The sequence below is a fragment of the Rhinichthys klamathensis genome, unplaced genomic scaffold (assembly GCF_029890125.1).
Source record: "Rhinichthys klamathensis goyatoka isolate OS25496 unplaced genomic scaffold, OSU_Roscu_1.1 h1tg000029l_1, whole genome shotgun sequence".
Classification (NCBI taxonomy): domain Eukaryota; kingdom Metazoa; phylum Chordata; class Actinopteri; order Cypriniformes; family Leuciscidae; genus Rhinichthys; species Rhinichthys klamathensis.
In genome coordinates, this window is record NW_026606579.1 from 192,588 (window position 1) to 204,335 (window position 11,748).

At 36.5% G+C, this 11,748-nt stretch overlaps 1 protein-coding gene across 1 annotated transcript; it reads right to left on the reverse strand.

Annotated features, from left to right (window-relative positions):
* Nucleotides 1-927: 927 nt before the first annotated feature.
* pnpla3 (patatin-like phospholipase domain containing 3) lies at nt 928-11,748 on the reverse strand. The gene is made up of 9 exons (XM_056245091.1): nt 11,484-11,748; nt 10,282-10,514; nt 8,525-8,590; nt 6,429-6,638; nt 5,612-5,672; nt 5,300-5,500; nt 4,866-4,998; nt 4,645-4,752; nt 928-1,567 (listed from the first exon to the last, which is right to left on the reverse strand). Exons 1-9 carry the CDS (start codon nt 11,668-11,670, stop codon nt 1,294-1,296), a joined length of 1,473 nt encoding a protein of 490 aa, XP_056101066.1. The 5' UTR covers nt 11,671-11,748; the 3' UTR covers nt 928-1,293.

The window sequence follows — 11,748 nt, forward strand, 5'->3', positions numbered from 1 at the left end:
CAGGCAGCGGTGCATTATGGGTAACATGTTTAAAGGGCCAGCGCGTCTGATTTCGTTTGTTGTATTATAATCAAGAGAGTCCGATCATTTTATGCCAATTTTAAGTTTGAAAAGCGGTCAATAAATGAGGGACACACAGTACAAAATGAATTTATTATCCTTTCAATTTTACTTTTAATTAACTGTAAGAATACAGTTAGTAGATTAATCAATTAATTAATGGAGTTAAAATTATTTTTATTAAAATAGTATTTGTAGATTAGTATCCGCCAAGAAAAAATACAATGAATAAAACAATCTGCCCAGCAACAAGACCAATACCGAAATATATTGCTTCATGTATTATCATTAAAATAAAATCCAAGTTACTTTGTTACAAATTAACATTTATTTCAAATTGTCTCGTCTTCGTGGACTTTTTGCCGATTCGTTGTTCTTCACAACTTCTGTTTATCTATAAAACATTTTATGCTCAAAATATTTATTATTGTTTCGATTGACCAATCAGAATGAAGCATTCCAGAAATCCGCAAGCAACGCTTTTTGTAAGGTTACTTTTTTCACGTTATTTTACAAATATAACCTTTGATAGTGAAATGACGATGTGGTCAAAAGAGACACATATTCACATTAAAATCACTTAAAAATTAAAATGTTGTAATTAAATAAATAAATAAAGCTTTTCAATGCAAACATATAAATACTAAAAGTGTATTTCTTCTAAAACTGTCTTGTTTTTTAATACACACACACATACACAAATGACATTATTTTATATATTGAACTTATTTAATAACAACACATTCTGTCTTTTATCATGTTCTGTACCATTTTTTTTTTTACAAATGTCAAGAAATTGCTGTGAGGGGGAGAGAATGGAAGATGAACAGGCTCTTTAATGCATGATATATGAAATCAAAAGATTAATGGGCTCAAATGGTTTATTTGATTGTACACATTTGTGGCATGGACTTGTGTGGCACATATCAAAGTATATTGAGGTCTTAGAGAAGTACTAGCACCAATTATAATGTAAACTCTGACATGCATACACTGTCCACATCAGCAAAACACAAGGTTCAGGCTGATACAACAGATCAAACTACAAAACACATCTTTGGTTCTGAATAGAGAAAGGCACATTTGGAGATTGTTCAACATATCATGGGAGGAGTGCTTGACATGATATATTTACTCTCGACGCTGGATTCCAGAGCATTTACCTACCCACGCTCATCTCTCTCATCGCCTAAATGTGATATGAATGACCAGGGGAGTCAAGTATATAGTTTCCTAAGCGGAAAAGGTTCTGCATTGGTCCATTTGCTTCTCATGATTACTTTGTGAGCCAACAATAAAGCACATCTGCTTAGAGGAAGGGCTTGTGTTGTTAATAGGACTGTCCGGTGGGTTTAGAGAAGAAGCCGCATTAAAGTCTCCTGGAAAAGTCCAGTTGTAGCTATCAAGGTTGCTGGCAGAATGAAGTATGTGTCCGTTGTAGTTTGTGACAGGCATCTGTAAATCTACCATTGGCGGTTCACTCACACATCTTCTCAAGGGGGCGCCACTGCACAATAAAAAAGACGACAAGACATTCAAGACATTTTGATTTTGGCTGTTTTGTGGAATAACATTGATTGATTCTAGGTATAACTTATATTTCACATATCTATTTTCCAAACACAAAATGAATGAACTTGGATTTATTCAAATTTCAAATATTTGTGTAATACAGAGATGGGACCAAGTCACACATGTGCAAGTCTCAAGTAAGTCTCAAGTCTTAACCTTCAAGTCTCAAGTAAGTCCCAAGTATTTTTTTCCTGGGCAAGTCAAGTCAAGTCAAGTCACAGGCTATGTCAAGTCAAGTCAAGTCAAGTCTTGTAGTAGGTCAAGTCAAGTCCAAGTCAAGTCACCTTATTATTGTAATTTTACCTGCAGAATTTGATCTATGGGCGTCAGTTTGGTTTGAAATGAACAGAGGCGCATTCGGAAGTGCATTTGGGAACAATGACGCATTCATTCACTTTTCTCTTTCACGCAGGTCATGTTTTGAAAGATGGTGTCCTGTAGTTTACTAATTTAAAGAAATAAAAATGTATACAAAAATGTGATGTCCGACTTCTTTTATGAAGAAGAAAGCCTTAAAGGGGTCATATAATGGTACATGCACTTTTACAAGTTGATTGTACTGAAATGTGTGTTGGCAGTGCCTGTACACAACCATCATATAATGATAAAAATCCATCCAGTGGTTTTGTTTTAATCTCCTTATACGTTTTCCCCTGCCTCAAATCGAGCCGTTCGAGCCTGTGACGTCACACGCTCGGAAGCCCCTCCCACGATTGTTGAATGACAGCCGAGTTTCAACACAGACCCGCCCTCGCTCGTGAGAGCGAGCTGTCAATCATAGTCTGCGCGGACCGGCGCGGTCATTGTTGATATGCTGGAGCACTGTCTGAGCAGAATGGCTCTAAGCGATTGTGGTGTTCTGTTCTTGGGTGTAATAACGAACACAGCAGTCATTTTAATGTTCCTAAATCCGAACCGCTGAAGACGCAGTGGCTGAGTTTGTTTTCGAAGGGAATATTCCCCACGAGCAACGTCAATGCTCTCATGTTTGCCCGAATCATTTCACACACCAGACTACTTTATAAACGAGGGTGAGTATAAAGCTGGATTTGCTAAGTAGCTGCTCATGAAAAAAGATCGGTACCAGATATTCGTGTTCCTGCTTAATCTCCAGAAGAACTGAAGTGAGTGTAACGTTTTATTAAACTTTATATTAATATTTATATCTTTGCAAATCGCTAGCTGCACACTTCACAATGAATGCGTCTAAGGTTTACACTCAGGGTACATTACGGCATGTTTTCTATGTATGACGTTCTCAATATAATTCATAATTCCACGTTTATACTGAACAACGCGTTATGGTTATTGTGTTATTGTGTTACAAACGGTTTACGCACAGAACAGAGGGGCGGGGTGAGCGAATTATCATTTAAAGTCATATGCACTGAAACGGCGTGCTGAAAACAGAGCTGTTTTTGACCAAGTAAAATAAGTGTTTTCTTACAATACTAATGAGAATTTTTAATTAAAGTATATTACAAACTTTTAATTTAGACCCTAAAGAATCATATTAGCTTGTACAAAAATGGCATTATATGCCCCTTTTAAGTTTTCAAAAAGCATTAGACATATGACCCACTATTCTGCTTCGTGTAAGTTATTTATCAATGAATTCAAACGCGTTGGCTGGCGCTGAGCCAGAGACATACGCTCTCAGTGCTGTCATATATCACAACTGTTCAGTGTTTTCAACCACATCATTTTTATTTTAGGTTTCAGACATTTAAATACACATAAGTACTAGCAAAAAATATATTTGTAGTTTGTAAAATATACACTGATGTCTATGGAAGCGTCAATAATAATCATTTCCATTATAATAAGACGCACGTTTTATTCATATCAGATACACATTGTGTAAGTAGCTTTACATTTTACCCTATTCTTCTCCCAGTTCACCGGTCACTTACTTTCATGTATTTCGTGAGAAGTTGAGAAATTGACGTGTTGTAAACTAACGTTAACATGGCACCGCCCATTCGCACATACAGCTCAACTAACGCGATCATTATAAAGGTGTTTAAACAACAAAACACATCCACTTACACATATTTGACAATCGGAATATCAGTGTTGCATGTTATAGCTAATACATTTGTGAACATTTTGAATAAAACAGGAAAAATGACATAAAAGCAGATTCATTCAGCGCTGTGTTGTGGTTGCGCTGTGTCACTTGACAAGCAATGATGCGTCACCATGAAACATTAAAGTGAGTGACAGGTTCTAAATAACGGTCGCCTAGAAAAACTCACGCTGGGGGATCAGTTAGAATAGTTTAAACTTACTTGTGAAAGGGTTAATGGCTACTTTAGCTATTACATTAGCTAACTACCAACTAACATTAACAAATTGACAAGCACTTACTGGGCAGAATGGCTCTTCAAATGACGGACGAAATTGGAGGTTGTCGTCTGGCTGTCCGCAATGTTAATGTTGTATGTCTTGCAAAGCGCTGTTCGTCTTTTGCCATCGTGTGAATAATTCTTGAAGCCGAAAGCAATGGGACTCGGTACCCCTCCGGCTGACATTTTGATGTGATATCTGATCTAAGTGGGCGTGGTGTGCGTAAGGTACGAGGTATGACTGATGATAGTGTCGTGATCAACTTTAAAACATTTTTTTATATATATTTTATATTCAAACTGAAAACATGATGTGATTAACACTCAAGTCATTCAAGTCATCGTGTCTCAAGTCAAGTCAAGTCAAGTCCCGAGTCTTTAACTTCCAAGTCCGAGTCAAGTCTCAAGTATTTCATTTTATGTCAAGTCAAGTCACAAGTCATAAAAATAGCGACTCGAGTCGACTCGAGTCCAAGTCACCAAGTCACAAGTCCCCATGTCTGGTGTAATATAATTTAGATTATCAGCATTCAAATATTTGACCCCAATTCTACACTAAAATCAATAGATTACAGATTTGAAATAAAAAAATCAGACGTTCAGCCAGCGGTTTGTGACGTCTGAGGCTGAGAGTAACAATTGAACAATTCCTGAGGGATCTCACCTGCTCGTCTCTGACGCGGCACCTTTCCAAGCCAGTTTGTAAACACCGCCTGCTACCTCAGCAAGCCAGCGCACATCTGCAGGGACTTCTGGGATCCACTCCCAAAACCTTTCAAACATGAACAGCACACAGCTGAAGTTAAAAAATCATCTGGGCACAACACTCTGACATCCATACAGATATCAACAGAGCCACAAGAGAGTTCAAGTGATGTTCCTGACCTCTGAGCTGCAGAGTACGCTGATTCCACCGGCAGCGTGTACGGCATCAGCATGTAGGAGGCCACGCGCAGCGGCAGCAAACCAGTCACCTGTGCCAGTAGACCATGCTTTTCTCTGCAGGCGTCGCAAAACACTGTTAACACATGCACATAGTATAGCTTGAAGTAATATAGTCACAGTCACACTTTAAAGTCATCGTCAGCGTCATCTCGGGTCATTGTAAACATTGTTTGCGGTCAGCCGTTATGCAAATTTGGAAAAAATGTTACTGATGACTCTTTTCGGCAGAATCGGTTCTTTCTTTTGGGAGACAAGAACTCTATTTATCGTGCACATTGATTTTTGAAACTTTGCAGAACTTTTACATTCACAAACAGCTATTTTACACACTACATTAAAGGTAATATCTGACATTAAGTATAATTCAGTGCTACCTTTCTTAATGGGCGTTGGCAGGTTATCGACAAGCTGTTCATCCAACCACCAGTGGTGTTTTCTCAAAAGGCGGAGTCTCCGCAGCACCCACTCTTTTGTGGTTTCTACCACGACAGGATCCTGATTGCCTGGGCAGCAGCAGGTGGGAGACGCCTGAATCAGAGCCATGTCTGCTCTAGGACACGCCGCTTGTAGCAAATCTATGAAGAGACATCACCGGTTATCTTCTAAACTGCAGCACATATCATATTTGGCATAACGTCTGAATGAACATTTGAGATAAAGAGATACTAGAGATAAAAAGCACTCACTGTTTTCCTGGAGAAATCGGAAGGCGTCTTTATACCCACTCTGACACATCTCTGCCAGCACCTGCCAAACACATGCAGAGACCATGATTTAACTCATTATTAAAAATGAAATTAATTAAATGATGCTTAGATAAATATGAACATGAGTGACTCCAATGAAATAGGAAATAGGGATTTTCTAACTACACTTAACTCTGGATTCATGTTTCTTAACCATTTAAAACCGGACAGAAATGATCATGGCAAATGAAATGGGTGAAAACTAAGATGTTGTTGTAAAATAAATGAAATGATCCAAAATATCCATCAAAGTGAGACTGCTAATCTGACAGTAAATAAGTTTTAGGGTCACCATAAAATCTAAATTTGATAATTCTTGTTTTTTTATGGAATATTGTAGTATTTATTATAAATTATTTATTTGTGTACATCAATACTTTTTTTAAAAAATTCAATTACCCTCGTAGTATTTCATTAAAACAACTTCCCCCCCCACTGGAAGCAACATCTAATCTCTTCTCTGATGACATGGACAAAACCAAGTCCTCCCCTACATTTTTTCTTGTTCGAGAAGCTGTTTCACTCAGATATACACAACTTCAGTTTCATGCCGACTTTAAGTTTTATGCTCATGTTGAAATCTGAAATTTGGAAATGTACTGTGCATGTTCTAGGAAGACCAAAGGTGCATCTAACAGCCACTGAGCAATAAATATGAGGCATTTAACAGCACGTTTCTCAAAGGCATATGTAAGACGGTGATTGTGTAATGGCATTGCAGCTCAGCCATGTGAATGTGTGTGCTTGTTGTTCTTACTTTGGGCTCTGGGGGGAACAAGGCTTTGCTCAGTCTGTACATGTTGTCAAGATTGACTTGTATGCTAGTGTTTGTGAAACGCAGTTCGTGGAAGCTGGTGGAATTGTCGTTTGGACAGATATCACTCTCTCCTGAGAATGGAGAAACGGTGATGGTGTTTTTCAGCTCCGACTGGGGCAGATTATCACTGATGCCACCATCCACATAACGCTGGCGAGAAAGAAAAAGAGAGAGATGTGCTATTTTAGGTCTCATTGAACATTCTTTGATGAGAATGAAAAAAAAGAATAAATAAATAAATATATATATATAGACACAAACACACACACACATTCTATGTTTTACGTATCAGGAAATCATCTGGTTCTTGGCAGGTCTGAAAATCAGGTAAATAGAACCTCAAATAAACAACAACATGACATGACATATTACACTGTGTCATTATTTATTTAACAAAAATAAAGCCAAAATAGTGGTGAAGGGGTGATGACTTGGGCTTGTTTTGTAGCCACAGGACCTGGGAACCTTGCAGTCATTGAGACCAATAGCAAAGTATTCTAGAATCAAATGTGAGCCAAAATTGGGTCATGCAACAGGACAATGGTCACAAGCACACCAGCAAATCTACACTAGAATGGCAGAAAAAGAAAAGAATCAATGCGTTGTACTGGCTCAGTCAAAGTCCAGACCTCAACCCGATTGAAATGCTGAGGCGGGACCTTAAGAGAGCTGTGCATAAACAGATGCCCACAAACCTCAAACGAATGAAGAAACGTTGTAAACGTTGGGCAAAATTTCCTTCACAACGATGTGAGAGACTTATAAGTCCCATAAGAAAATGATTACTTTAAGTTATTGCTGCTAAAGGTGTTTCTAATCTACGAGCAATTTAATCGTAGGGCGTACTTAGTTTTTCACACATGGCTTCTTCATTCTGGCTTTATTTTTGTTAAATAAATAATGACACAGTGTAATATGCCGTGTGTTGTTGACCTGCTAAAGACCAGATAATGTTTTATTATGTCCTGATACTTAAAACCATAGATTTCAAAAGGGTGTCCTTTCTTTTTCACATGACAGTATATGTATGTCTACATAATATGTATTTCTTTTATACATTTATAATTTAACATTTTATGTATAAAATATATATTATTTTAAATACAGTTTTTATAAAAGTAGTACATTTTTCCCAATTTAAAGTACAAATATTACATGCAGCCTCTCAATTAATGTCAACAAGCTGAATATATAATAATTATATATTTTGTCCAGATTATACAATTATAGTTTCAATATAGAATGTCAAGACTACGCACAAACTTTTACTTCGCCTCTCATACACTGTTCTTTTTAAGTTTTACATTTAGAGTTTGACTAACAGAACAATAAAATAATACATATACATTTTAGAACCACTATTTTGATAAAAAACAATTCCCCATTTATAATATTAAATATTAATATATGATAGCTAGCCAGATGCAGCACTTTATTGATCCCTGATTTGAGGCATTTGTAGGCTATTGCGAGTTCAAGGTGGGGTGATTCAGGACTGGTGGTGTGATCAGAACAGCCTTTATTTGTCTTAATAGGTCAACTTCACAGCTTATATTTACTCAATGAACCAGTCACAGCTTAATCTACTTAAAGTTTAGATAGATTTTCATTAATCTGGCTTTATTTATTTTTTATAGTAAAGTATCATCTGCATTGCCTGAATAAAGTCCAGGAACATTGTTCCATATAGTAACTAAATAATGAACAGCACTGGGCTGTAACTGTAAACAGAGACAAAGCTTTACAGGAACTGTTTGACCTCTCAGCTATTTCTATACATTGAAGTCTCCTCCCCTCTCTGTAGAACAAGTACACAATGTACAGACTATAGGAGAGGAGGGTGGTTTATTTGCAGACACACTAGGTAACAGTTCTACCAGAAGATCTTGATCAAAACAATAAGCACGTTTAATACTCTTATTCAGGCCAATGTTAGGTCAGTGTGCCCCAGTGACTGAATTCTTTGAAGTGCAATGAACTCCAGTTGCAATGTCCCAATTCTTCCATGTGAAATAAAATCCAACTTTAATACTTACCACACCACGGAAGGCAGGAGGGATTAAACCACAATATACGGGAATGAAGCAGCTACAAACAAGAGCCTGGGAATGGAGAGAAAACAGAAAGTGAAAATAGAGTTAAAGCAGTGTTATTTATTAGGGCCGGGTTAAAAATATTGATGTCTCTATTTTAATCGATTCTCATTTTGAAGAACCGATATCAATTCTTAAATCCCAAGAATCGATCTTTTAGTCTATGCTGTTTTCATTTGATGAATAAATAAAGCTTTGTAGTGCCTCGCATCCAATAAATCACAATAAGCTTTGTGCTTTGTTACTTCTGATATGATCCAAAGTCTCAGATTTCAAATCTTGTCACTTTTATTACGAAAATTAAACAATAAAGATAGTTTTGGCGCCCCTCAGATCAAGCGAAGCGCACGTGAACTCATCAGCTCTTTCTCTTTACTATTAGTTACAGCACGAAATAAACATGAATGACCATCAGAAGGTATGTTGAAAGATACAGTACAACTTACTGAATTCTGTATCATGTCTCATGTAATCGCTCAATCAGTGTTTCAACCGTTGGAAAGACATCAATAAAACAGCTTGTAAATGTAACGTAATATTACATTTACCTCAGAAAAGCCATTCACTGAATATAAACTTGTTAGTCAGCTAGATAAATGAACTCTCTTTTTGCTAAATATATTACATATTCATTAACCTGTTCTTTAATAATAATGTTTTTATGACAGACATCATTTAAATGTTTATATTAAAAACATAGTAGAAGCATATATATGTTATAAATTAAAAATGTATTATAACAATATTATAAAAAGTTCCTAATGTGTAATTTAAATGAAAGTAGCCTACTAATCAGTTAATTCTAGCCTTTAATATTATAGTGATGTACCAACGGGTTCTCTGTAGTTGAGAAATATTTTTTGCCTTGAGGAAATTTGCCATGTACTGTACCTGACAGGCCCCAATCAATCGATATTGAATCAAATCACAAGCTTGTGAATCGAAATCGAATTAAATCATGAAATTTGTGTCAATCCCCAGCATTTATATTATATACTAGAATAGTATGTATTATGATTTTGAATAAGCTCTTCCTTTTTTGTTTTTAATTTTAATGAGGTTTTTGTTTTTTTGTGCTTTTTAAAACATATTTCTATTTTGCTGTAATAAATTTTTTATTTCAGTTCTAGTTTTAGCCATTTTAGTACTTCAACTATGAATTATTTCATTTCAGTTAAGTTTCCAACGCAGCATTTTTCTCATTTAAAAAAAAATGTTTTTAATTTCGTGTTTTTACTTTATTTTATTTCTGCTTTATTTCAAGTAACAAGAAAAAAAATACTCTAGCTCAGCTAAAGCTATAAACCTGAAGTTATTTTAAATTGCATTTTTGCCATACTATGATATTGTTATGACCCAGACAGAATCTGCAGCTTTTTTGTACTTTATTTTGCACTACTTTTGAGGGAATTCTGATTCTTAAATGTGTTCAACTGAGCTCTTTTGTCAGCTGAAATGAGCTTAACCTCAATATTCAATAATGAACAAACACTGGGATTTGCCTAATGATTCTAGGGAACTCCTCCAATAAAATGTAATGACATCATTTTAAGAGCATTATCATCATGAGAATTAGTGTGATGTCATGTTATGCCCCATGAAATCATTTTCATATAGATAAAGGTATATAAACGTGGGTTATTAAAGTAACATAGAAACATGATTTTCTGTCAACACTTTTCTTAAAGTGATGCCCTAACCTGGATGAGTTCATCTTTGGAGCTGAAGTCCGACACCAGAACATTTTGCCCGTCCATGACCCGTGTAAGTGACACACACAGTCGGCCAGAGGCCAGCGTGTGCGCATTGGACGGCAGGTCACGATACAGGCCTCCACGTAGCACCTTTACTATGTTGAATGTTGGGTGCAAAGGGCCCAGATTACGCTTCCGTGCCTCCTTGGCAACGTTGATGACATCTTCACAACACTTCTCTACAGCAATGAAAAGAAACGGACACAAAAGTGATTTTAGAAATATGAAAAGGAAGTCAAGAACATAAAATGAACAAAAATTAACTGTAATACAGATATTGCACATTATGTTTCATCTTTGCTTTTAGTAATACACACAATCTCTGATCCTGTAATAAACCAAAGATTGATTAGCTCCTGACTCAGCTTTCTAGTTCAGATATATAACACGAAAGTGAAAGAATACAGTCATCCAGATAATATCACACAGACTTCCACCTTTGAGATTTACCAAACATGATATAATGGTTTCAGAATCATTAACTACTGTATTATGCATGGCTTGCATGCTTAAAAAATGAAATAAGTTGCTTTCTAAATTCATGCATAAATCAATAGCACAATTCTTCGATCTGACTTGGATACTGCAACAAGAAAACTCCAATATTTAAGGTTGTCAAATAACTGACACGTTCATGCAATGTGAACCACTGACTCTTGCTTAAATACCCAATAGAAAAAGCTTCTGGATTACACACTCAGAACCGAAGCACATTATATTGCTCAGAGGTTTCTCTCACATAGCTCTGGAGAGTTTAGTCATGTTTAATATGTTTCAAATGAGACAGAAAATAAAGTAAAGAGTTATAAAATGAATGTAGCATTGCTCAAATATTTTGGTCTTGTGATGAGATGACAAAAAATGTCTCTTTGTCTAGTAGGAATTGTGTGACTTGGTGACTATACCCGAAATAGATGAGTTTAGTAAAAAAAAAAGGGGAAAAAAAGACTAAAGTTTAGTAAAAAAAAAAAAGAAAACACTAAATTCAGACTGTTTATCATATTAAGCAATCATGTCTCTTCTATCCATTTAAGGTAGGAAAATGCAGAAATCCCCTAGAAAGCTAAAATCAGCAAAATGACTCAAAAGTCTAGTAAGCTGCCTACAAAGACAGCACTTTTGAAAGGGCAAGCTGATGATCTGCATACCTAAGCACGCCTCAGTAGCGAGCACGGATGCAGTGAGAGCCCCTGCTGAGGCTCCGTAGATCTTACTGGCCCCGCGGATCAGATACGGCGCTTGCTCCAGAAGACAGCTCGCAACACCGATGTGATAGATCCCTAAAAACCCGCATCCAGCGAACGACAGATTCCACCCTTCCTTTAAATCAAACATGACTGCGGCAAAATCTCAGGCTGTTCTTGCTCGCGTTGTAACTAATAGCATGTCTTCTGTAAAGGTGTTTGCTTGTCT